Source organism: Hemiscyllium ocellatum, chromosome 4 (genome assembly GCF_020745735.1).
Source record: "Hemiscyllium ocellatum isolate sHemOce1 chromosome 4, sHemOce1.pat.X.cur, whole genome shotgun sequence".
Taxonomy (NCBI): Eukaryota; Metazoa; Chordata; class Chondrichthyes; order Orectolobiformes; family Hemiscylliidae; genus Hemiscyllium; species Hemiscyllium ocellatum.
In genome coordinates this window covers 99,839,349-99,866,021 of record NC_083404.1, presented here as the reverse complement: position 1 = coordinate 99,866,021, position 26,673 = coordinate 99,839,349, and the positions used below count along the sequence as shown (strand labels likewise).

The 26,673-nt window shown below is 38.4% G+C and overlaps 1 protein-coding gene across 12 annotated transcripts in view; it reads left to right on the top strand.

Annotated features, from left to right (window-relative positions):
- The first annotated feature begins 1,624 nt into the window (after window positions 1-1,624).
- Window positions 1,625-26,673, top strand: part of LOC132815021 (RNA-binding protein 12-like) — a 129,019-nt gene continuing 103,970 nt past the window's right edge. Inside the window, exons 1-3 of one of the 12 annotated variants that reach the window (XR_009644621.1) lie at window positions 1,625-1,752; window positions 3,220-3,274; window positions 17,846-20,414. Coding sequence is in view for 5 of the 12 variants with exons in the window: in XM_060823664.1 (XP_060679647.1) it covers window positions 5,060-7,285 (2,226 nt within the window). In the remaining 7 variants the exon portion in view is untranslated. Of the gene's footprint in view, window positions 1,753-1,831; window positions 1,954-3,219; window positions 3,275-5,031; window positions 8,335-17,845; window positions 20,415-26,673 lie in introns of those variants that run through there. The other 11 variants (XM_060823664.1, XR_009644619.1, XM_060823663.1 and 8 more) reach the window with 11 other exon arrangements.

Genomic DNA, 26,673 nt, shown 5'->3' with positions numbered 1-26,673 from the left:
TGGAAAGAAGGCAGCTGAGAGAAAATCTGATAGAGGTTTTTGGGATCATGAGTGGGCTGTATAGATGGGGAGAAACTTTTCCCATTTGTAAAACAAGAAACAATGAGAAGGCATAGATTTAAAGTGATATGCAAATGATTCGAGAAAAACTTTATCAGACAGTTTGGATACAGAATGAACTGCCATGCTGCTCGTTGGATGTTGCCTGAACTGCTGTGCTCTTCCAGCACCACTGATCCAGAATCTGGTTTCCAGCATCTGCAGTCATTGTTTTTACCTTTTTGCCTGGAAATGTGTTGTATTCAGGTTCAATTGAGGTATTGAAGATGATTTTGAATGATTATTTGGTTAAAAATGGTATTCAAGGATATGGGAATAAAGCAGGGGACTAGTCCTAGATAATAGAATCAGTGTTGGCATGATGAGCCAAATGAACTCCTTTTGCACCAAAACAATTCTGTGATTTTGCTCCTACGTCTCATTGTCTCAATGCAGTAATTCCAGTGCAGAAGAAAAAATGTGGCACCTCAAGCTGGTTATGAATAATCTAATGAAATAGTAACCATTTAGCCTCTTCAGCCTAATCTAGCATTCATTCATATGCACATCTTTATTGTGAAGTCACTAAACAAATTAAGTACATATATGGTGGCAGTGTGTCAGCATTACATAATGATAGTGCTTCTCAAACCTTTCCCACATGATCTCAATTAAGTGAGAATAGAAAATAGTCACAAATCAATGGGGTGCGGGGTGTTATGAGGGGAAAGGGCATTTTAGATTTTTGAATCAGAGCTGGCTACCTCAAAATTTCAGCTGCCCTCCTCCTCCCACCCCTACTTTGGCAGACCCTCCCAAATGGTAGTTGAATCTGAAATGGCAAAGACCAGTGTATTTTGGGCCACTTGATCTGGGGGTGCAAGGTCAGGTTACAGCAGCAAGAGCTGTGAAGCAGTCGTCTACAAAAGCTTTGTTAAGTATGTGACTGAGTGCTGAGCTATCAGCCTGACATCTGACACCATCATTCTCAAATTTAAAATGATCATCAATTGTCGTCAGTGGAAGAGTTCCAAAACTCGACCAGCCTTTGCCAGTTTCCTAATTTCACCTCCGAAAGGTGACAAAGAGCAGGCGACTGGCGCCAGTAATGATGCTTCATTAATGAGCTGGATGGGCTGAACGGCCTTCCTCTGCGGTTGTGTTTTGTTTTCAAAAGGTGGAGTGGGCTTCCCAACCATCAGAAAATTGATTACTGTCCGCCAACCCAACTTCTGCTATGTACCAAACATTTCTAACGGCGAGTTAGGCTTGAACAGGTTTCTTGTCACTGGGCACCAATAACATCCAAAACCATCTGACAAGTTTTACCCACCATCGCTACCTGACAGCTGGTCGGCGCCGCACGGCCTGCACACCATTCGGGAAATGTCAAAATACTCTCGCCTGGTGCATTGTTGCACGGTTTGGAGAGGCAGAGAGAGGATGACGGTCTGGGTAGAGGGCAGGTGTAGCAGGAGTAGCGGTGCCCAGAACGACACAACCTCCCCAACTGTCACGGCCATGAGCCAACCGTCACTCCACCCCGCCCCCTCCAGCTATCCCACAATACACCGGGGCAGGCAGCTGGTCCTGACAGCTCTCCACTTCAATATAACTGCAATGGGGGAAAAAAATGATTAAGCTTTGGTGCAGATAAAAAAAATGATTTTAAACATGCAAAGCATACTGGAGAATTCTGAACCTGAATCCACGGTATGTTTGTACAGGAAAGGGGGCCTTGATTTATTATATTTGAGTACATAGCTGCCAGGACTTCTCCCTCCGGAGGCGGCGGAAGCGCCATCGTGTCGGTGCCTGAGACGCCGAGCGGCGGCGGAGGTGGCGGTCAGTTGGTCGGTGTGGACAGACTCCTGACTCATTTTTAACGCGGCTTTTTCTGTCCTTCCAAAAGGGGTGGGTGTTGGGAAGCAGCGGTTCGTGTGCTGAGGCGTTGGGCGTCTTGCTCTTTCGGGGTCGGGTGGGAAAACCGGGCCTTTGCTGCAGAGGAGCGAGTCCGTTCTGGGGCGGGGGAGTTTGGAGGGTGAATGTAGTAGAACTGCGGGCCAGGCCATTTACCTCATTGTCGCTTAGTTTTTTTTTCTCTTTTGCTTGCAACTCCCGCCCACTCTCAGCCTTTTTTTTTGTTCAGCGGGCTACGTCCTGAACACATTGAACCCTAAGAGAGGTTACGTTCACCCCGCTCCACCTTTAATTATCTCTCTGTTTTATCTCGGCGATCTGCAACTTAAAGAGACGCAAACTTAAAAATATGGGAGGAACAAAACACTTAAATGATTATATGTGGGAGACGTTTGAGTTTTGATTTAATTCTTTCAGTATGACATAAGTTTGAACAGTTCCCGATAATGTTGTGAAGAGCCTTCTTTATCCAGTTAGCTTTATTATCACACCCATTAATGTAATAATTTGAATGCGGTTTTCTCGGGCAGATAAGTATATTTGAATAAGAAATGGTTTATCAAAGGAAAAGGCTTTATTATATGTTGGTTTCAATCGCCATAATCGCTAATTTAGAAATGTGTGTGTAGTCGGTGATTTTGACCTGCAAAAGCATTGAAGCGTTTCTGATGTACTTCCTTTTAATCCATTGCTTTGCTGGCACCATCTCTTGAATTCCCCACTGAACCCCTCTACTCCTCAAGACTCTTCTTAAAACTTAATTCTTTGACTTCAGCTTTGATCAACTGCCTAAAGTAGTTTGATGTTAAACGTCTGAAAACACTGGTCATTTTCACAATGTTTGAGATTTTTATTATTTTTATCATTTGTAGGAAAGAAGAATCATTGGTTTAACACTCAGAGCCAGTTATCAACTTTTAAATCAGCACTTGCTTTAACTGTACCAGTGGGAATATTATGTTCTCTAATTTAACAAAGTTGTAGCCTACTGTAAATGCATTTTTTATAGAAAATATTCACAAATCCATAAAATGGCAAAGATGTGATTTACTTTGTGTTAAGTCATTAAAGATTCTTTTGAATTTGAAAATTGATTTGGTTCATGCAATTTTGGTGTGGAATGACTTTATTGAAATGTTTTAATTAGTAAAGTTTGTTCCGTAGCAGGTGCTTGAAAATCATAGCTTGATAATCCCAACATTATTTTGATTCTAATTGCATTTATTACAGGTTTGATCTTGTTCATTTTTTTTCTTGCAGCTATAGAATTGATTGTAACGAACTTATTCGTGTGTCTTAAAAGAAACCTTCACAGGTTAGTGTTATACAAATGGTAGGTGACTGAAAATGGTCTAACTGGGATAAACTATTAACCTTTTATTGTCATATAACACTGACTTTTTTTTTAGTTTTTTTATTACAAATGTTGTGATTCAGTTATGAATAGTAACTTCTAAACCAAAGGGAAAGTGAAAATAAACTTTTCTAAAATGTATCAATTTCCAAGCAGCTGCATGTGTAGGAATTTGTCATTGTGCATACCAAGCTGCAGAGCACTTGCATTTCCTGTGCATTACAATTTCTGTGTTTTAATGCATCTGATTATGAAACAATAATTAGAAAAATCTTTGTTCACTAAACTTCTGATATTAAATATACTTTACAATGCAGGATTAATATTTAATTTTGTCCTGCAGAGTACATTTAAGAACTTTTTTTTTCCGGGTTTACTATTGTAATTAATTAACAAGTTGCCAAAAAAATTTAAATCTGACCTTTTGGTTCTTGCAATTGAGTTATTCAGTCTGTTCACTGTTGTTTAGTCCAATGCATTGGAGTAATCTGAACTTCTGTCCAGAGTGCATAATGGTTTTTTTTTGCAACTGTTGCTTTAATTTTGCTTTATTACAGAGTTATGTGCATTATTCCTATTGCCCATAGTGCTAACTAGTATTTCAATCAGTATCCGTTTTCTGAACAGATAGTGAGAGTCTGTGTATTGTCCATTATGGATTAGTTAAAAATGTACATAGTTTGGGATTGAAAAATATCACTTTCTATCTCCTTTTATGGAACAAAGTCATAAGCCTAAGGACTGTTACTTCAAAAGAAACGAGATGTTTTAAATGCAAATACTATATTCTTAGCTGAACCTGCATTTGAGATGCTACAGAATCAAGTCTACTGTACCTGATACCTTTGCAAAAACATTAATATTGTGATCTACCTGAAAGAACCATCTTTGAGATGAAATAACTTATTTCCCAAATGGACTGCTGAATTATGTGCAGTAGTGGATTTTTCAGTTTGCCTGGAGTTAGTTACAGTTTGAAAATGCCCCAGTGTGAATTTGACGGTTTTGAATTTGCTTCATATCTGCAGTCGTTTGCATCAGAGTTCAGAAGAATATTTGAAAGGAAAAGAAAATTTGGGTTACCAGCTTGATTGTTTTTGAGAATACAATAAATAGGATTTGTCCTTTTCCTGGTGTGAAGTTATTTGACAGAGATGGATTACATGTGGGAGAAAAGATGTGATGGACTCTTTACATAAAAGATCATGGTTGCAGTTTTGTTTTGGGCTAATTTCAGATGAATTTTAATCCTATGTCCTTTTTACATTCCTTGTTTGGAGAAGGAATAATGCAGTACTAGTAAGTTGCACTTACTTGGACAGCAGTTTTGAACTTTGATCTATCATCTTATTTCAAGATGAATTCCACTAAGGTGCTGTGGCTGAGTTAAAACGCCTCATCAATTTTTCGCATTAAAGACAATTTCAGTCATTATCAGATCTTGTGAAGAACTGTTGTGGATTGGAGGATATCTTCAGAACTTTTCGAAACTACTTTAGTGTATTTGGTGGTTTGAGTTGGGAGTTTGAGATTTGATGGTTATACTTTTTTGAATTGAAGGTCAATGTTTAAATCAATTTGTGCTGAGTAAGAAGAATCTATTTTATTCTTACAAATAAGTCAGAAATGCTAATTTTATTATATTTGGAAGTTAATGCAGTATCCAGAACCTTTTTGATATAATTTGACGTCATCCTGTGTGCCTTTCTTGCCTGCAGGTAACATTTTCTATTGGTAGAATTCAGCATGGCTGTGGTCATCCGCTTGCAGGGGCTCCCAGTTTCTGCAGGAACCTTGGATATTCGTCACTTCTTCTCTAGATTAACCATTCCTGATGGAGGGGTGCATATAATTGGTGGTGAACTGGGAGAGGCATTCATTGTATTTGCTACGGATGAAGATGCACGGCTTGCTTTGATGAGATCGGGTGAATTTCTTAAAGGGAGTAGAACAAAACTAACATTAAGTAGCAGAAACGAAATGCAGAGTACAATTGAGATGAGTCGTAAGAGATATGCACGTTCCAGTGGAGAAACATCCGGTTACGGAAGGTCGGGATTCAGCAGTTCTGGCACAGGTGGCTTAGGTAGTATGTCTTCTACGCTAGCTGAAAACTTAGTTGCAGCAATGCAACATGAAATTAATAGGGATGCGTTTCATCCTGGTGAAATTGGGAGTTCTGATATGAACAGCTATGGCTCTCGTATGGATCCTATGATGAGTGGGAATATGGCAACAATGGCTTTATCTTCTCCGCAGAACATTCCAGTTGCTCCTAGTTCCTCAATGTCTGCGTTATTTGGAATGACATCTGGAGCAATGAGTGATAGTTTGGATAAATTTAATGGCTCTGGGTCAGTGGATCCTTTTGCAGTTTCAGTGTATAATCAAAGGAGAGAACAAGGAGCTTTTCATTCTGATGATGTTTATTTGCATCTGCAAGGCATGCCATATTCTGCTGGAGAGCTGCAAGTAAGAGAATTCTTCCATGGTTTACAAGTGGAAGCAGTTCGTCTACAAAAGGATTACCGGGGTATGAACAATGGAGAGTGTTTTGTACGGTTTGCCAGTTCTTGGGATGCAGCTGAGGGACTGAAGCGTCATAAAAAATACATGGGGCAAAGATTTGTAGAGGTGTATCGAGCTACAGAACTAGAGTGGATTTCTGGGGGATCTGATTTGTTTATAGATGATAGACATTTGGATCTAAACCGACACAATCGAGGTCGTTCCCCTCATCGTGAAGATAAACATTTCCATTCTCAAACTCGATCAAGGTCACCTCGAAGGCACAGGTCACGATCTTATTCCCCTCAAGATCAAGATTATTGGATGCAGTTAAAAAATATACCGTATAGTATCTTAAAAAAAGATATACGAAATTTCTTTGATGAACTAAATATCACAGATGACCAGATTTACCTTGTAGAAGATCCTCATGGTAAAAATACTAATGAATGCTTTGTGAAGTTTAGAAATGATTCTGAGATTCGTAAAGCTTTAAGATACCATAAGACATACATTGCAAACCGTGCAGTTTATCTGTATCCTGTTGCTAAAAAAGCTGTGTTAGAGTTGATGGACGCTGTTAAGAAACAAAGATCAAGAGAAAAATCTGCCTATAGAAATGAAGAAAAAAAGTACCAGTCAAGAGAAGGAGCACATTCCCCAAGATTGTATATTTATGCTCGTAATCTACCATTTGATATCTCCAAATCTGAGATCCATAAATTCTTTGAGGGATTTGGTGTGGCTGAACATGGGATCCGAATACTTGTTGATAGTAATGGCATTGGACTAGGGGAGGCTCTAGTCAAGTTCAAATCTGAAGATGAAGTACTAAGGGCTGAGCGCTTATATGGTAAAAAGCTTGGAGGAAGAGAAGTTGTACTGAAGGTGGTTACTTCAGAAGAGGTGTTTGAACTTGGTAACGCTTCTATGCATGAAAGAGCCAAAGGTCAAAAGGAAAGTGACTACTTTGGTTCATATGGTGGTGGTGGTGGTGGTGGTGATCACCCATTATCTCATGATATGCATGAATTATCTAAGCCTTTCTTTGAACCTTATGGTAATTTGGATTCTGTATCCTCCATGCAAGGACCAATGTATGGCAGAGAAGAAGGAACTTATGGAGGGTTTAACACTGGAAACAGCAATTTTGATGACTGTAGTGGAGGGGGATTAGGATCGCAATTTGATTCAGGCTACCGAGGTCGTACTGGAGTTGCCAGTGGCATGGCTGTTGTGAAGGCTTTCAACCTGCCTTTCAAAATCTCAGTTGATGAAATACTGGACTTCTTCTATGGCTATCGTGTTATTCAAGAGTCTGTCATTGTACGGTACAATAAGAGGGGGTTTCCTGCAGGCGACGCAATAATTACATTTGAAACTGTTGATGAAGCAATGGCTGCTGTTCGTGAACTGAATGATAAACCAATTGGAAAAAGAAATATCAAACTAAGTTTGCTCTAAGTACAGTGGAACCTATGCTGTTATTTTAAACAAACAAATTTTAGATTCTCTGAAGTAAAAGTTAGTTGCTGTCTGACCACTGGTTCCACCAAATGGAATAAATAAATAAATTGAGTTGTTGTCTTTTGTGATTTTCAGGCAAACATCACTCCTGTTGAAATTTTTTTCATTTATGTTGCCAGAAAATAGTTGGTTCTAGTTTACTGCTTTGGGATATATTACATTCTGTCTTGACTCAATTGATATAGTTTACAAGAATACATTCTAATTTTGTTCAGTGTCTTGATTTTGATAGGGTTTGAAAGTTAAGAGCTGTTGCTGTCTAGATGGTTTGGAAGTAAACTTGAATAGTTGAACTTCAGCATGAAGAAGTTCTGAATTGCTTTTATTTTTCACTGTAAAAGGATGATTGAATGAAACATTTTAAATGGCTCAACATCCTGTATAATAATTGTGTAACTTTGTTAACGGTGATTTTTTTTTCCCACTTACCCGAATTCTACTTGAGGCAAGTTATGGACATGGGATAACTTAGTCTATGTTTTGGACATAGTGATATGCACATTTAAAATAAGCAGAAATCGGCTTAAAAGTGTATCATTGTTTCAAAAAATAAAACCAATCCCAGATCTGTAGGTTGAAGAACTATTAGACCAGAGAATAAAATTACTAATATAACTTTTAATTTTGATGTTATTTGTCCCTTATGTAAGTGTCAACTGAAGAAACATTTTCTTAGAAGGTTATTAAACATTTCTAAATAAGCTACAACCTACCTGATGCTTTAACAGTGAATGTTTATTTCTGTTTTGTCAACTGAGGCTATTCATTTACAGAAAGATTTTCCTTATCCAATTGTGACTTAATTCCATCTGTTAAAAACATAGGAAGTTATTTACAGATCTCCATTTTAAAGTTTTGGAATATGACAGTGCAATACCATAAAAATTTCAATGCATATATGGTCCAAGTATTCATTCTCTTTAAATGTACAGGATTTGACCAATTCAGTCCTTGTCAGAATGATACTAAGAATTTATTTTTTGCATTTGTAGGCGTGTTAACTTTTAATTAAAAAAAAATTAAATATCTTTTGCATTTGTGTTTACTGGAAAACCAACATTGTGTATTGCTTGATGGTTAAGATGTTTAAGCAGTAAACATTTTTCTTTGTAATAGAAAATGGTTTGTCATGTATGAAAATGTACTTAAAAGTCATTTTTAAAAAGTTGTGAAGATGTGACTAACAGCGTTTTTTTTTTCTGCAATTTTATTTTGCATCATAGTTGTCCTGAAATAGCACATGTTAACGGTTCTCTATTTTCTGTTAGAGTTGGGGGAATATGTAGCATTCCTGAAATTCTAAAGAACAAAACCAGTAATGAGTTTTTTAAAAAAATCTCCAATCTACTTTATAGATGTGAAATTACCGAACAGCTATATGTCCTAAATAGATTCTGTTAAATTTATGCAGCACAGCACTAATAGTTACATTTCCGAATGGTTTAAAAGATATAACTAACACAGGTAAAAATTAATCTTTTATGTGATCGTAATCCTTTGATCACCACCAACCTGTGTCAGGGAACCAATTGTGGATTCAAATGCTGGGAAGAATGTTTAAATATAGGTTAGTTGAACTAAAATATGTATACACTTTTTAAAATTATGGTTCATCTTGTCAGATAATGCCAGAATAATCAATAGTGCTTAGTCATATTTTTTAACGTATATTAAAATAAAAACAATCCCATCATTTTAGTATGCATTAATATGCTTGGAAAGCAGAGTAATAATGAGTTTGACAAAAACATTTGAGATAAAAATGACACTTTTTTTTCCCTTCTAAGAATTTTTTTTACTCCTAAGCTTGGGAATCTTTTCAATGATTTTTGCTGGCAAATCTGACGTTTTAATTGCTCATCCTTTGTTTCCTTTGACATGAGAGTTTGGGCTGCCTTTCTAAGATGTTTGTAATAATTTATACTCCATAGAGTTCCATATGCTTACACAGTAATGGAAATAATGTAATGTCACATCTAAGGTAACATTACGTCTGACAGGAACAACTTAGAATTAAGTGGTGAAAATGATTGGCTTTTGATGCTGTTGTTCACAAAACCTTCGCAATATGCTATTATGTAGATTTGACACTATTGGCTTAAGTATTTGTTTGAACTCATGAATGAGTATTGATCAAGCATACTATTTTTCTCCAGATTATCTGTGGTGTGGTTGCAGCTGTGTCCATACATGCAGGGGGAAAGTGTTCTCATTCCTGGCTTCTGCCAAGTAGGTGGTGGAGAAGCTTTGGATAAATGTAATATGAGTCACACACGGGATATTGATCCACTGTACTGTTACATAACTTTTGTTTGACCTCAGACTCTATGAGGATAGTCAATGATAACCCTAAGATGGTAGAAAACTCTAGTAATATCTGATTTTGACAAGAGATTATTAGATTTTCTTGTTATTAATGCCCTTTGCCTGGCACTTTGTTCATATAACTAGCGTACTATTTATCATGTTTAAATCTTGAGTTGTCATGGGAACCCTGCATAGTGGTTCATTATCATTATCGTGAAATGAACTCAGACCCTGCAATTGCTAGCAAAATCCTTACTTAAGTTTCAGGGAATGTGGAGAGGAACCAGGTATTTGGGCTTGAGTCACTCGAATTCAGCCACTCCTGAAACTAGAATTATTTGGCCTCCCAATAATAATCTTTTCTTTGTGTCCATTAGGACTCCTGTTATTGGAGATGTCTCCTTAATATCATGCTTAGGGACGGGTAGTCACTCTGATGTTGCCTCTGTAATTCAACTCTAGCTTCCATATTTTTACCAAAGTTGATATTAAGCCTAGAGTCAAATAGTGATGATGGATCCAAATGGGGATCATTGAGGAAATTGTAGTTTAATAATTGAGAGTACTTTTGTTGTTTTCCATGGCTTTGATTATTGAGAATGTGCTCTGGATTGGTCTTCATTTTATATATAGTGAATACCTGGGCAAAACACCTGTGCTGTCAAAGGTTGGAACAATTGGGCAGGAGTGTGACTGTTTTTCAAGCCAGTTCTTGAGTGATAACTGATGTTGTCCAAGCTTTTGTTTTGTTATTTACACTCCTCCAATTCTGGTGTGTACTGAATTGTTTGAAGATGATAACTGCAAAGTGGAGATCTGAGTTGTAATCTAACAAAGCATCATCTACTCCACAAATTTGCTCATGATGGTTGAACATTTTTGAATTTGGTTGCTGGACATTTTCTGTGGTTGTGATTGTTGGGCTCTTCATTACATTAATCCTTTAACTTTCTGTACTGTTACTTGACTAAATGTGGCTGGGTTGTCGGGCTTTAATCAGTTGATTGTGGCATTGCTTATCTGTCGATGATCTTGTTAAAAGCTTTGCCAGGATGACATTTCCTTTTCCAGATAAATTTGGTGCTGTCCTCATTCATTGAACCCACTGCCTTTTAAAGTGTAGCAAGGATGAAAAAACAGATGCTAGGCAATGGAATTTTGTCACACCAGCAATTTAACAACTTCAATCTTTGTGATTTTAATGTGAAAAGTATAATTATTTTTATAAAATTTGGTAAAAGGTAAAATTTAGTAAATTATGCTGCAAACATATGTTTTTACATTTTAATTTACTTCTTAGAAATAATTTAATGTTTTTCTTTACCATAATAAATTGATTATTTAGAAACAAGGAGCAAAAGTAGGCCATTAGGTTCTATCATTTGCTCTGCCATTCTATCTCCATGTCATACGTTGGGAGAAACAATGTCCCTGATGCTTTTAAAATATTTTTAAAAAATTATTCTTTTTTTTTCTTGAATATATTCAATGGCTTTGGCTTCTGAAATGTTTTATGGTAGAGAATTACACATTTGCTACCCTTTTTTAGAACAATTTTTTTTTTCATTTCAGCCAAAATTGGCCTACCCCTTATCCTAGGGTTGTGTTCCCTGATCCTAGACCCCCCCCCCCCCCCCCCCAAACCAGGGAAAACAACCTCCCTACATCTAGACTCTCCTATTACAATTTATATTTTTTGTCCGATCCCCTGTCATCCGTGCACATTTCAGTGAATACAAATCAAGCCAAACCAATCTTTCTTCATATTACAGTACTGCCATTCTTAGTCATAATTTGGAGATGCCGGTGTTGGACTGGGGTGTACAAAATTAAAAGTCACACAACACCAGGTTATAGTTCAGCAGGTTTAATTGGAAGTGTTAACTTTCGGAGCACTGCTCCTACATCAGGTGGTTGTACTCCAAAAGCTAGTGCTTCTAATTAAACCTGTTGGGCCATTCTTAGTAGAAGTCTCGTAGATGTTCCCTGCACTCATCCTATGGCAAGTATATCCTTTCTTGGGTATCGAGACCAAAACTACATGCAATACTCCAGATATGGTCACATTAAAGCTCAAAATAACTTCAGTAATACATTCCTACTTATGAACTCCAAATCCTTTTTGCAATGAATACCAATGTACCATTTGCTTTTTGCACCTGTCTGTATATTTTCATTGACTGAGTGTACAAAGACACACAGATTCCTTTATACATCCTCATTTCCCAATATATCACTATCTAAATAATACTCTTCTCTGTTTTCCGTAACTTCACATTTAGCCATGTTGTCCTATATCTGCCATGTATTTGCTCACTCATAATTTGTCTAAATCATGAAGCCTCCTTGTATTGTCCTTTAAAGTGTCATCCAGATTTGTTTTGTCAAACTTGGGAATGTTGTATTAGTTCTCTCAACCAGGTCATTCCTATAAGGCCTTAAAACAAAAGGGTTTTTGACCCCTTGAGACAGCTTCATTGTTCAGTTGGATGGTAGCTGATCTGTTCAGTTTTTATGTCCACTTTTCCCTGAAACCCTTGTTTCTCCTACTGATCAAGAATCCATCTGAGCCTTAAATATACAAAAGCACTTTCTCAACAGATGTCTCTGGCAAGGGATTACAAAGAGACTCTGAGAGAAGTTCTTCCTCATTTAAATCTTAAATTGGCACCCTTTTATTTTGATACCTCCCATGAAAGGAACTTTTTTAAGCATTTACCCTGTCAAGCAAAATAAGCATTCTGTATGTTTCAATGAGATCATCTCTGATTTTTATAAACTCAAGTGTCGAGCCACAAAACTATACTCTATACTAGGAATTGTCTTAGTGAACATGCTTTGAATTACATGTGATGACAATTTTATTTCTGAAATAAGGGAACCAAAACTCATCACAGTATTCCAGATATAGACACTTTGGAAAGTTATCTAAGGTTACAAAGGGATCTTGATCTATTGGTCCAATGAGTCGAGAATTGGCAAATAGTGTTTAATTTAGATGAAAGCAAGCTGTTGCGTTTCAGAAAAACTAGCAAGGGCAAGACGCACACAGTTTATGGTAGGGTCCTGGGAAATGTTGGCAAATGGAGACATCTAGGTGTTCAGGTACATTGTTCATTGAAAGTAGCATCACAGGCAGGTAGTGGTAAAGATGTTTGGCAGGTTTGCCTTCGTTGCTCAGAGCATTGAGTCAAGGAGTTGCGACATTTGTATTGAGGTTTACAGGACATTGGAGAGACCAATTTTGGAGTACTGTACAGTTCTGGTCACCATACTATAAGAAGGATATTATTAAATTGGAGAGATTACAGAAAAAAATTTACAAGGATGTGACCAGGACTGGAAGGTTTGAGTAGTAAAAGGTTGGATAGGCAGGGGCTTCATTGGTTGAGGTGTAATCTTTTCGAGGTTTATAAATTAAGAGGAGCATAGATAAGATGAGTAGCAAAGGTCTTTTCCCTAGGGTAGGGGATTTCAGAACTAAAGTGTGTAATTTTAAGGTGAGAGGAGAAAGATTTAAAAGACTTTTATCCTAGATGGTTAGTGCCGAAGAAACCTTTGGAGAATTTCTGCAGTGCACCTTGTCGATGCTACTGACTGGTGGTGGTGGTGGTGGTGGAAGGAGTGAATGTTTGTGGATTGGGTGCCATTGAAGCAGGCTACCATGTTCTTGATGATGTCAAGTTTCTTAAATGTTGGAGTTAGCTATCAGGGCAAGTTCCAAGTATTTCTTCGTACTTGATCTGTACCTTGTAGGTGGTGTATAGGCTTTGGGAAGTCAGGAGCTGTGTTGTTTATTTCAAGTTTCCTAGCTTGTGACCTGCTCCTCTAGCTACAGTATCAATGTGACTAGTGTAGTTCAGTTTCTAGTCAGTTAATCCCTAGGATATTGATTATTGAGGTATGGAAATGCCTTTGAATGTCATGGGAAGATTATCATGATTTGTCATTCCTGTATCTTGAATGTTACTTGCCTCTTTGTCAGTCCAAACCTGGATATTGTTCAGATCATCTAGCATTTGGGCATGATTTGCTTAAGCATTTGAGGACTCTCAAATGGTTCTAAATATTGTGCAGTCATCAGTGAGCATCCCTATTTCTGGCCTAATGATGGAGAGAAGATCATTGATGAAGAAGGTGAAGATGATTGGGCCACAGACCCTGAGAAGCTCCTACAGAGAGATCCTCGAGTTGAGGTGACAGTCCTTCAACAACCACGACTATCGTCCTTTTTGCCAGGTATGACTTCTCTTAATGGAGACTTTGCCCCCAATTTTGGCCAAATTATTCAAATTTAAACATTTTCAGATTTATTTCTAGCTAAATGTGAAGAAAGAATTTAAATGTTCTTATGTATGGCGATATGGATATTCAATTTTTGTTACACTGGGTTGAGCAGATACTGTGAAAAAGATATATTTCTCCACCAACTGGAGGGAGTTGCACACTTTGGTGAGATGATTGAATTCATTTCATGAATCTTCATATATAAATGGCACTAGTTGTCCTTTTTCTTTAGTGCAATCAGCTGCTGGTATCTCCTTTTTAATAGTCTTGAGGAAATCTTTGAATCTGTGCACATTTTTACAGAATATCACCTGAATGATGCAGAGTAATTTCATAAATGGTGAGATATAAAGAATGAAGATAGTTGTTGGGAGTACTTAATCATAGGGTAAATATTGAATAAAACTAGAGGTTTACTCACAATTGGGAGCTGTAACAGATATTGGTTTGGATTTAAGTTTATGATATATATTCAGGAAGTTATTTTCATCTGCCTTGTAATCTATTTGGTTAGATATCTTTAAAGATGCGATGGATCCATTGAACCAGTTCAGCATGAGTTCCAAACCTAGTTGGATTGCGTATCATGATTTGTGCAGTAGCACCCATGTCATTGAGGGCTCTCATCAATTAGCCTTCCCTATCACTGTGGGCAAGATAAATGTCCATGTTATTTGGGTGAGACAAATACAAAAATATTGGTGATCTAATCAGTAATAGAGTTGAGGGTTATGGGAAGCAAGCAAGAAAGTGACGACAAGAGACTAAGGTAAGATCAGTGATGATCTTGTTGAATGATAAAGCAGGTTCAAACGTGCTGAATGGCCCACTGATCCTATTTCTTTGTTCATGCGCTGCAGTTCTTTTTGATGTAGTTACATAAAGTACATGCAACTTTGTACAGTCTAAATTCACACACAGTCACCATTTTTCCTCATTGTTGGTGCACTTTACACTAAGGTGGACTTGATACGCAGTTGGTTTTCAAATTCTAATTATATACTTGATTTCAAAAGAAATCCAGAGGACAAGTTGAATTATTTTAACAGGCGACCTTATATGAAGCAGTATGCAACTTAGAAATGCTGGTGCTCTGAGCTGTGAACCAAATACTCATGGTGGGAATCAACATACTGAAACAACCAAATTTATTGTGTGATTCCATTTAATTTTTAAAAGGCAAAGTTTTATCTATTTTGTAACTTCAGTAATAAAGCTTAAATTAATATGAATTAACAGATAAACTACAGTATAAATAACATTGAATCACAGATACAATAAATAAATATCTTATTTGCTAGACAGTATACTTAGAGTATATATTATATTAATTTCAGTAACCCATTCCTTCAGACCTCTGATCTTCCAATCTTTTTCTTCAAGCATTTAGTTACTGATTCTCCTCCAATAAGAGCCCTTCATGGGCACAAACTTCAGCAAAATAGTGCAAGTGAACTTTCTCAGCTGTGCTCCATTCTTAATTGTGTGGATCCACCAGAATTTCCTTTGTTTAAACAGTCAGTAATTATCTTGTGCACTGATGCTTCACGTAAAAGTATCAAACTGAGACAGCCTTGCATTTGTTTATCACCCAGCTCTTGGATCCAGCCTTTAGGTTTTCCTTTTTATAATGTACTGCCACTACCACACTCTTCAAGACACTGTAATGTGAAGGCCCTCATGAGACAATCCTGTGACAAAGGATGAAGCTTTTCATATTTACCTGTGGGGGGAGTAGGGACAAGGACAGGATTTGTGAATTAAGCTGTCTTCCAAATCAGTACCAGGAGAGTACCCAAGTAACCTATTCCACAACAGTATCCATAGTCAACAAAACCCCAAATGCTCTTTGCAACCGGAGTTCTGCGAGTCAATCAGGCAAGGACAAACCTCACTGCCAGAATCACAATGCAAGAAAATCACCCAGGAAGCATTTCCTTGTATGTCAGTTTCCAAAATGCTCTGTTACTTTGGATTCCAACACAGCATTAGATATTTCCCTAATGCAGACAAGTCAGTTATTTTAAAAATATAGACCATAGGTGCAGGAGTAGGCCACTTGGCCTTTCGAGCTAGCACCACCATTCATTATGATCATGGCTGATCATCCACAGTCAGTATCCTGTTCCTGCCATATCCCCAAAACCCTCGATTCCACTATTTTTCAGAGCTCTTTCCGTCTCTTTCAAGAAAGTATCCAGAGACTTGGCCTCCACTGCTTTTTGGGGCACCACTCTCTGGGGCATATATTCACCACTCTCTGGCTGAAGAAATTTCTCCATCTCTGTTCTAAATGGCCTACTCCTTATTTTTAAACTACGTCCTCTGGTTCTGGACTCGCCCATCAACGGAAACATGCTTCCTGCCTCCAGAGTGTCCAATCATTTATTAATCTTGTACATCTCAATCACATCCCCTCTCATCCTTCTAAACCCAAGTGTATACAAGCCCAGTCGCTCCAATCTTTCAACATATGACAGTCCTGCCATTCTGGGAATTGACCTCGTGAACCTCTGCTGCACTCCCTCAAATTTGGAGACCAAAACCGCGCACAGTACACCTGGTGCAGTCTCACCAGAGCCCTGTACAGCTGCAGAAAGACCTCTTTGCTCCTATACTCGATTCCTCTTGTAATGAAGGCCAGCATGCCATTAACTTTCTTCACTGCCGGCTGTACCTGCATGCTTGCTTTCGTTAACTGATGCAAAAGAACACCTAGATCTCATTGTACTTCCCCTTTACCTAACTTGACTCCATTTAGATAATAAACTGCCTTCCTGTTCTTGCCACCAAAGTGGATAACCATATATTTACCTACATTAAACTGCAATTTATCATACATCTCTCCTAGAGTGTCCAAGTCAATCTGTATTCTCATAACATCTTTGTCCCATTTCACCCTGCCACCCAGCTTTGTGTCACTTATTATTACACTGTTTGACCTAGATAGATTGGCTTCCAATTTTCTTGTTTTTTTTTAATGTTGCTCTCAGGTTCTCTGGGCATTTTATTCCATTTTAAAGAAGTTGTATTAATTACAAGTGATCTCAAAACTTAACTAGGAAAACGTATCTAGGAATTTTATCTACAAGATAATAACATTTGATAAAGCTCAGAATTGGTTTGTTACGACTGTTTAACATTTTCTTCATGGAAACAACCACAGATCACAAAGAAATGATTGCATATTAAGATCCAACCACAGTTAATATATGCTGAGAATGAAAGCTTGTTTGATTCCCCCAAAAAACGCCAGATTTTAAGTTGCAAGATATTTTACCTACACCATCAGTAGACTCAGCTGAAAAAAACTCCTTTTTACTTGAATGAGCCAGAGGGGCACACCTTGAATTTATTTTTCTTAATGACATTTTCCAAATAGAAAATATTATACATAACTGTAATTCTATCAGGATGTATAACTTTTTGATAGCTCACTAACCTGTGTTAACTTTGTTGGCCTCCACTATTATAAGGATAGGTATCTTAAAATCTTTGGGACAAACTGGTAAGATTCAAACAAGCTGCACGGATATTGATGGCTTCACATCTGAAGTTAGCATTTTGATTGATTAGAAGAATTATCTGAAGAAAATCATCTTAGAAAAGTTTTCTCCACGTCTCTGCTATTGGAGAAACCAGAAGCTGTGTTAAAGCAAAAGCATTGGATATTTAGAATGCTGTCCAAGGGCTTGAAAACTGAGAGATTGCCTTTTAAAATTTAATTGGTTTCTTTACAACATACTTCTGGTTGAAGAAGACCACTTGGTTTAAAAATATGCTGCTTCTTTCATAGAACAAAGTAAGAATCATTCCTTCTTAATACATTCCTGTAGCTGTTCTATACAGTAAAAATTGATTATTTCTTTGTTTGTTTTTACTGTGGTCATTATTCTGTTTCAGGCATTTCTTCTGGATTTGTGTCTGGATGGATGGTCCCACCATTTCCAAAGAAAAGGGTGGTTGGGAAACAGGAGGACAGAAGATTTGGTTTATCTTGTTTACCTTTATACTCTCATCCTGGAAGGGTCATCTAATTTTATATATTTGGTAATTTTAAAATTGAATATGTCAGTCCTTTTGGGAAGACCTTAATCCTGAATCTGTTTACTGTATCAGGGAAATCTGGAAACATTTATCAGCCATTTTCTAAAGTATGAGTTTATTTAATATAATATAAAACATTAACAGTAGATATGTACTCCACATTATAGCCTTAAAACTGAGGTAGATCTTGCAGATGGCTCAGTGGGAATTTACAAGGTATGGATTGAGGTGCCACTAAACAAGACAGGTCAAAAAAATTCAGGTGTTCAAATAAAACTTTGGTTACAAGTTACTGAGCAATCCATTTTTTAAAAAATGCATTCATTATAAACTGTATATGATTTACCCAAGTTTGTAGAGTACTAATTAGATTTAATTTTTAAATTCAACTCTACTCATTGCTGTACTTCATTTTATTCCCAAACCTGACAAAATCTTTTAAAATTAAGTTAAAACTTAATTTGATCAAACATCTAAGACATCATAGAAAAGTGTGTTTTGATTTTGCCTTCATTAGGCTTGTTAGAATGTTTTAGCCAGGCTGAAAGAGAAATTGTAGCAGCATGAATAGAGAATTGGTTGGCAAATGGAAAAAGGGAACAGGCTAAATAATGTTTGCTTGGATTGGAAAAGTAGTGGAATCCAGTAGGACATTGTTTACTTTTCTTTTAGATTTAAATAAAAAGTTACAAGTTTGGGAATAGTAAGAAATGCAAAAGTCTAGATGTAGAAGCACAAATGGCAACTTGACACTGTCATTCCACAGTAGTTTCCAAAACCATCATTTAGAACAAGGCAGCCAGTGCATGGAAATATAACCACCTGCAAATTCTGTTCCAAGCACCCTCCCCAGTCTGACTTGGAGCTATGTTGCCATTCCTTAACCGAAATGGGCTCAAACTCCTGGATGTCCCTTTGCAGCAAGATTGTGGGTATTCCTAGGTAACATAGACTGCAGCAATTCAAAAGATAGCTTGTCTCCACTTGTCCTTGAAAAGTTGCTCTCAGTGCCAACCTTGAGTGATTTACAACAGTGAAGAGAGGCTGTTCACCTTATTTAGTTAATGCCAGCTCATTGTGGAGTGATCCACTCAATCCCACACCCCTAATCAGTTTTGTAGCCCTACAAATTTATTCTCGTCAAGTGTCTTAATTATTTTTAAAACTCATTGTTTCCATTACACCATCCTCGTGGGAAGCAGCTTCCAGGTCTTTACACCTCTTAAAAAAGAAACATCTTTCACGTTCTCTATGAATTTCTTGCTCAGTACAAGGATTAGGGAACAGATTCAAGACATTATCGGTCAGTGGATTTCTTTTTTTCTTCTCTACTTTTATCTACGCTTTTTCATAATCTTGTATATAATCTCCATCAAATCTCTCCCAATTACTTTAGCTCCAAGGAGAGACAATCTTTCCACCCTTATAAATGAACTACAACCCCCACCAATCTCTGAAATGGCTTTAATCAAACTCTTTTACACCCACAAGGGCCTTCATCTTTGCTCAAGTGTAATGACCAGGTCTGAATGCAATACATTAGTTGGGGTCCAGTCAGAAATTTATAAATGGCACAAATTCCCTGGTTTTTGCACTCTTGTCTCCAATAATGAAATCCAAAATCCCCAATGTTTTGTTAACCATTCTCTCAATTTTCCTTACCACCATTGAAAAATTGATGCATATGTATACCCATAACACTCTTTTGACTTGTGCTATTATTTTGCTTCATACCTATAACTTCTGCCAAAATGCATCACCTCTCACTTCTGTATCAGAATTTGTCTGTTTATTCTGCTAGCATATCTGTTTCTTGATACAGGCAAATCATAACATCCTGATTTATCACTCCTTTTGGATTCTGAAATTTTACTCCATATTCTAACATCTATATCAAAAAACTGTGATCTTAGTAGTGATTCAAAGGTATCTTGTCAATACCTTTTTCTTTGCAACTCAATAGGCAACACCATGAATCGACCACAAGTAAATTCCATTTACTTGTCAAGCATGACTTTATTTCTATAAATAGGGGAGCACGGTAGTAAGCATAACTGCCTCATAGCACCAGGGACCTTGATTAATTCCAGCTGTGTAGTTTGCACATTCTCATGATATTCACATGGGTTTCTGTCAGGTACTCCGGTTTCCTCCACTCCACCTCAGTCCAAAGATGTATTGGCTAGGTGGATGAACTGTGGTAAATGCGGGGTTGTGAGGATAGATTGGGATGCTTTTCAAGGGTCAATGCAGGCTCGATGGACAAAATGACCTCTTTCTTGTTGTGGTTCTGTTCGCCGAGCTGGGAGTTTTTGTTGCAAACGTTTCGTCCCCTTTCTGGGTGACATCTTCAGTGCTTGGGAGCCTCCTGCGAAGCGCTTCTGTGCTGATTCCTCCGGCATTTATACTGGTTTGAATCTGCCGCTTCCGGTTGTCAGTTGCTGTCCGCTGCAGTGGTCAGTATATAGGGTCTAGTTCGATGTGTCTGTTGATAGAATTTGTGGATGAGTGCCATGCCTCTAGGAATTCCCTGGCTGTTCTCTGTTTGGCCTGCCCTATAATAGTGGTATTGTCCCAATTGAATTCGTGTTGTTTGTCATCTGAGTGTATGGCTACTAGGGATAGCTGGTCGTGTCGTTTCGTGGCTAGTTGGTGTTCATGGATGCGGGTTGTTAGCTGTCTTCCTGTTTGTCCTATGTAGTGTTTTGTGCAGTCCTTGCATGGGATTTTGTACACTACGTTGGTTTTGCTCCTGCTGGGTATCGGGTCCTTTGTCCTGGTGACTTGTTGTCCGAGAGTGGCTGTTGGTTTGTAGCCACACAAACCAACAGCCACTCTCAGACAACAACTCACCAGGACAAAGGACCCGATACCCAGCAGGAGCAAAACCAACGTAGTGTACAAAATCCCATGCAAGGACTGCACAAAACACTACATAGGACAAACAGGAAGACAGCTAACAACCCGCATCCATGAACACCAACTAGCCACGAAACGACACGACCAGCTATCCCTAGTAGCCATACACTCAGATGACAAACAACACGAATTCAATTGGGACAACACCACTATTATAGGGCAGGCCAAACAGAGAACAGCCAGGGAATTCCTAGAGGCATGGCACTCATCCACAAATTCTATCAACAGACACATCGAACTAGACCCTATATACTGACCACTGCAGCGGACAGCAACTGACAACCGGAAGCGGCAGATTCAAACCAGTAAAAATGCCAGAGGAATCAGCACAGAAGCGCTTCGCAGGAGGCTCCCAAGCACTGAAGATGTCACCTAGAAAGGGGACGAAACGTTTGCAACAAAAACTCCCAGCTCGGCGAACAGAACCACAACAACGAGCACCCGAGCTACAAATCTTCTCACAAACTTTTACCTCTTTCTGCAGGGATTATGATTATGTGAACTCAGCACGCTCAAGTGCTAATTAATTTTTTATTTTCACTGATTAAGGATTCCAAAACCTTTCCAACTAGTGATGCTAGATTAACTGGCCCAGTAGTTGCAAGAACTATCCTTTACATGCTTTCTTGAATAAGGACGTCAAATTTGCCACACTTCATGAGACCATAAACATAGGAGCAAAAACAGGCCATTGGACCATCAAGTCTGCTCCATCATTCAATCAGATCATGACTGATCTAATAATCCACACATCCGTTCTCCTTGTTGCAAAGCCTCTTGTTGCCCTTTTATTGATTAAGAAATCTGTGTATCTTTGGCTTTTGGATTCTTACGACCCAACCTCTACAAGTTTCTGCAGTAAAGAAATTCCACAGATTGACAACCCTCTGAGAGAAGAAATTCCTGCTCAAAGATTTTAAATATATCATCATTACTCTTTGGGGAAAATAAAATCCCTCCTATCTCAACCTAGTGAACGTTTTCTGAGCTGCTTCCAATCCCAATACATCTTCCTCTTGATAAGGGGACCAAAATTGTACATGGTATTGAAGTTGTGATCTGACTAATGTTTTGTACGGTTTTAGCAAAATATACCTACTTTTGAATTTTATTTCAGAAACAATCAAATATTCTAATTGTCTTCCATATTACCTGTTGCATCTGTATGACATTTTTTGAGTTATGCACGAGTAGATCCAAATTCCTCTGTATTGCAGCTTTCTGCATCTTTCTCTATTTAAGTAATACTTTGCTCCTTTGTTCTTCCTGCCAAAGTGCACAGTCACATTTTCTCACAGTACACTCCCATCTGTCAAGTGTCTGCTGGCTCATTCTGTCTGCTCATTCCTCTGCAGAGTCCCATGTCATTCTCACCACTCACCCTTCCACATACTTTAGTCATCTGTAGACCTGGCAATAATACATTCACATTGCCATCCAAGTCAATGATACATGCTGTAAATAACTGTTCCAGCATTGATCCCTTTGGCACTCCATTAGTTATAGGTTGCCATCCTGAATTTTTGTTTGCCATGTTGAAAATTTTCCTTCATCCAAACTCTTTACTTTTAGCCAACCAATTCTCCATCATATCAATATACTATCCATGGGCTCACATTCTATTAAATAGTCTTGGGTGTAGTACCCTATCAAACACCATCTGAAAATCCAAAGATTTATTTACTGCTTTACACTTGTTTTTCTGGATTGATCTCTCATTCATGAATCCATGTTGCCTCCACTTTACGTTATTTGTAAATGTTTTTACACCCTTTTAAAATGAACTCCAACATTTTCCCAATGACTGACGTTAACTAGCCTGTAGTTACCTGTTTTTGTTCTCCCTTTTTGAATGTGTTATATTAGCTGTTTTCCAATCTTCAGGAGACTTTTACTTCTTTTAGTGATTGTTATTGTTCTTGCTTCGTCCTTTGCCTATTCTCCAAACCCACAGCAATTATTTATTATTTTTTTGGATTCAATTTCTGTTTTCTATCAGGAAGACATCACATATTTATTCAGCTCCTGTGCCATTTCCTGTTTCCCTACTATCTCCTCAGTCTTATTCTGTATGAAGCCTATTTCAATTATGTCACTGATCCTTTTTTTATTTGAAGAAATTCTTACTATTTTTTTTATTTTAATTGTTTATTTTCTCTCTCTCTCCCTCTCTCTATTATATATGGCTTACTATTACCTTTACCATTTTGTATATTTTTGATATACTCTAAGCAAGTAAGATCTTGAGATTATTTAATGCATGATTGATAATGGCATTAAAAAAAATGATTGAACATAATTGCTTCCTTTGCTTTCGAGAGAACTGTATTGCATGACCCTGTTGTTCGTTCTTGGAAAACCTCACAGCGAGATAAAAATCAAAACTTGGCTTTGCATTCTAAAGTTAGTGTTGAATTTTTCTTTCGTTGGAACCCAGTGGGTATCTAATTTAAAAATTAAGTTATGATTTATGTCAGCAAAATCCAGTCCTTGGATATCTTGTGGAATACTAAGAGATGTGCTTTCAGGAGAATTGTAATCACCAGCTTCAGAATCACAGTTTCAAGGCTGTTGGTTGTTGGTATTGTCACCTGAAGACCATTACTTCAACTAGAACAATTATTGGAAATGCAAGGCAACAGCCAAAATAAATCATACCATTTGTTCTGTGTCTTCTAATTGAACTGGCATTCTACCAGGAGAAAGTGAGGACTGCAGATGCTAGAGATCAGAGCTTAAAAATGTGTTGCTGGAAAAGCGCAGCAGATCAGGCAACATCAAAGGAACAGGAGAATCGACATTTTGGGCATAAGCCCTTCTTCAGTGCTGCCTGACCTGCTGCGCTTTCCCAGCAACACATTTTTAAGCTCTGGCATTCTATCAGTCTTGCATAACTTAGCAATTTTTCCAATTCAGTAAAGGTAACTCCTGAACGCAGGTTGTACCTGATACCAATCAGTACAGCCAGTTCTTCAGACTCTTAAAAATCTCCTATAATTAAGCAAAATATTGTCAATGGTGAACTTGTGAAATAAAATGCTGGAAAGGTTCAGGTCTGGCAGCATCAGTGGAGAGAAACAATTCAGAGTTGGAACACTTGATCTAAAGGATAGATTTGATGGGTTATATGATAGCAGGGGATGAACAAAAGGGAAGGTGTAGAATAGGATTGAGGGTAGGAGAGATTAAATACAAACATATCATGAACCAAACATCATCAGATTGAGTGGCACATAGCAGGCAACAGATATTAGGATAAATTAAAAGTTTGAATTAATGAAGCCAGGCCAGTGCAATTGAAAATGGGTGCCTCTTCAACCAATAGGGACTGTGGTCTCCTGCTTCCTACAACTTCACTCCCTCTTTCTCCCCCACCACCCCCCTCCTTTTCCATCCTACACTCCCTCTTGCTGTTTTCATTTTTTCCTACCTCTCATCACCTCCTCCCCACCCCCGCCCCCAATCATTTTTCTTCAGCCTCTTTGTCCATTTAGCTCCATGAGGCAAAAAAGGAGCTATTTCAAACCTTCTGAATATATCCAGCAGCAACAATGCCATTACTTCACCAGCAAATCTCCATTGAGATCATATTGGCCAATGTGTTTTCAGAGATTTAAATGCTATTTTGTGAATTTTTTTTTAACCAAATTTATTCTTCTGAACATGAATTTCCAATTTGGTACAGAAAGCTATGCAGGTCCCTGGCTCTGTTGCTCCTATCTCTCCCCTGTATCCCTCCCCCCACCCCCCCCCACCCCCACCTTCTTTCATCCCACAGTTGGGCTTTGCAAAGTCTCGTTGTACAACAGTGGAGACAACAGATGACACTGGAGGAAGAGACTACAAAGGCTACAGAAAAAAATCATCAGCTCCTGGGAATATGACCTCTGCGTCATCACCTTGCAAACAGAATAGTTGCAGATCCGAAAAAAATTGAGTCAGGCAGAAGTCCATAAGAAAGATTTAAAGGGCTGAGTTTAGTTTTCTGAAAATTGGAATTCTGCCTAATGATAGAAATCATCCATCTTGATTAGCAGGCCATAGATGAAAACGTCAGATTGGGAGCAAGTTAGAAAGTAAAATGATGAGCAACAAGAAGCTTGTGATCATACTAATGAACAGAACAATCGCACCTTTTTGTTAGTCTCTTCAATGCAGAGGCGGCTTATTTTGTTTGGATGCCTTCTGGAAGTTCATGTAAATGACTGTGCATGGCATTTCTCAATGCATTACTTTAGTCACCTCTTCAGACAGTTCAGTCAAGTGTGAGTCATAGAGTCACGTAGATACATAGTACAGAAAGAGATCCTTTGGTCCAACCTGTCCATACGGACCAGATATTTTAAACAAATGTAGTCCTATTTGCCAGCATTTGTGTCATATTAATATAACCATCCAAATGCCTTTTAAATGTTGTAGTTGTACCTGCCTCCACCACTTACCTGGCAACTCATTCCATACGTGCACCACTGTCTGCATGATTGCCCTTAGATTCATTTTAAATCTTTCCCCTCTCACCTTAAACCCCTCTAGATTTGAATTCCCCCACCCCTAGGAAAAGACCTTGCCTACTTTATTCATGCTCCTCATGATTTTATAAATCTCTATCAGGTCACCCCACAGCCTCTGATGTTCCAGGGAAAATAGCCCCAGTGCATTAAGCCTCTCCTTATAGCTCTTAAAAGCCTATTCTGGCTTTCTTAGCAGCCACTGAATCCTTATTTGAGGATTCTAGTAATTTTACAACAACAGATGTTAGGCTAACTGGTCTCGCAGTGGGAGAACACTTTGGTGACAGTGATCACAACTGCCTCACATTTACAATAGCCTTGGAGAGGGAAAGGAGCAGTTACCGAGGGAAGATATTTAATTTGGGAAAAGGAAATTATGACGCTATCAGACAGGAGTTGGGAAGTACAGACTGGGAGCAATTGTTCCAAATAAAGAGCACAGCAGACATGAGACTATTTAAGGAGCAGTTGTTGCGAGTGATGCACGAATTTGTTCCTCTGAGACAGGTAAGAAAGGGTAAGATTAAGGAACCTTGGATGACTAGAGTTTCTCGTCAAAAGGAAGAAGGTAGCTTATGTAGGGTGAAGGAAGCAAGGATCTAGCACAGCTTTAGAGGATTACAGGCTTGCGAGAAAGGAGCTCAGAAATGGACTGAGGAGAGCTAGGAAGGGGCATGAAAAAGGGTTGGCAAGAAGGATTGGGGCGAACACAGGCATTTTATTTATACGTGAGGAATTAGAGAGTGATCAGGGTGAAGGTGGCACCAATCAGGCAACAATTCTTCAGGATTCCTGAAGAAGGGCTTATGCCCGAAACGGCGAATCTCCTGCTCCTTGGATGCTGCCTGACCTGCTGTGCTTTTCCAGCAATACATTTTTAGCACCAATCAGGGATAGCGGAGCAAACTTGTGCGTGGAGTCTGAGCAGATAGGGGAAGGTCTAAATGAGTTTTTTGCTTCAGTTTTCACCAAGGAAAGGGACCTTGTGAACGAGAACTTTTGAGGAGCTGGGATACAGTCTTGGCCAGATCAAGATTGATGAAGTTGATGTGCTGGAAACTTTGGAAAAACGTTAAGATTGATAAGTCCCCAGGGCCAGACCAGATTTATCCTAGGCTGCTCCGAGAAGCAAGAGGTTGCTAAGCCGCTGGCAAGGATATTTGCCTCCTCACTCTCCACAGGAGTTGTACTGGAGGATTGGAAGGAGGCAAATGTTGTTTCTCTTTTCAAGGGTAATAGAGAAATCCCTGGCAA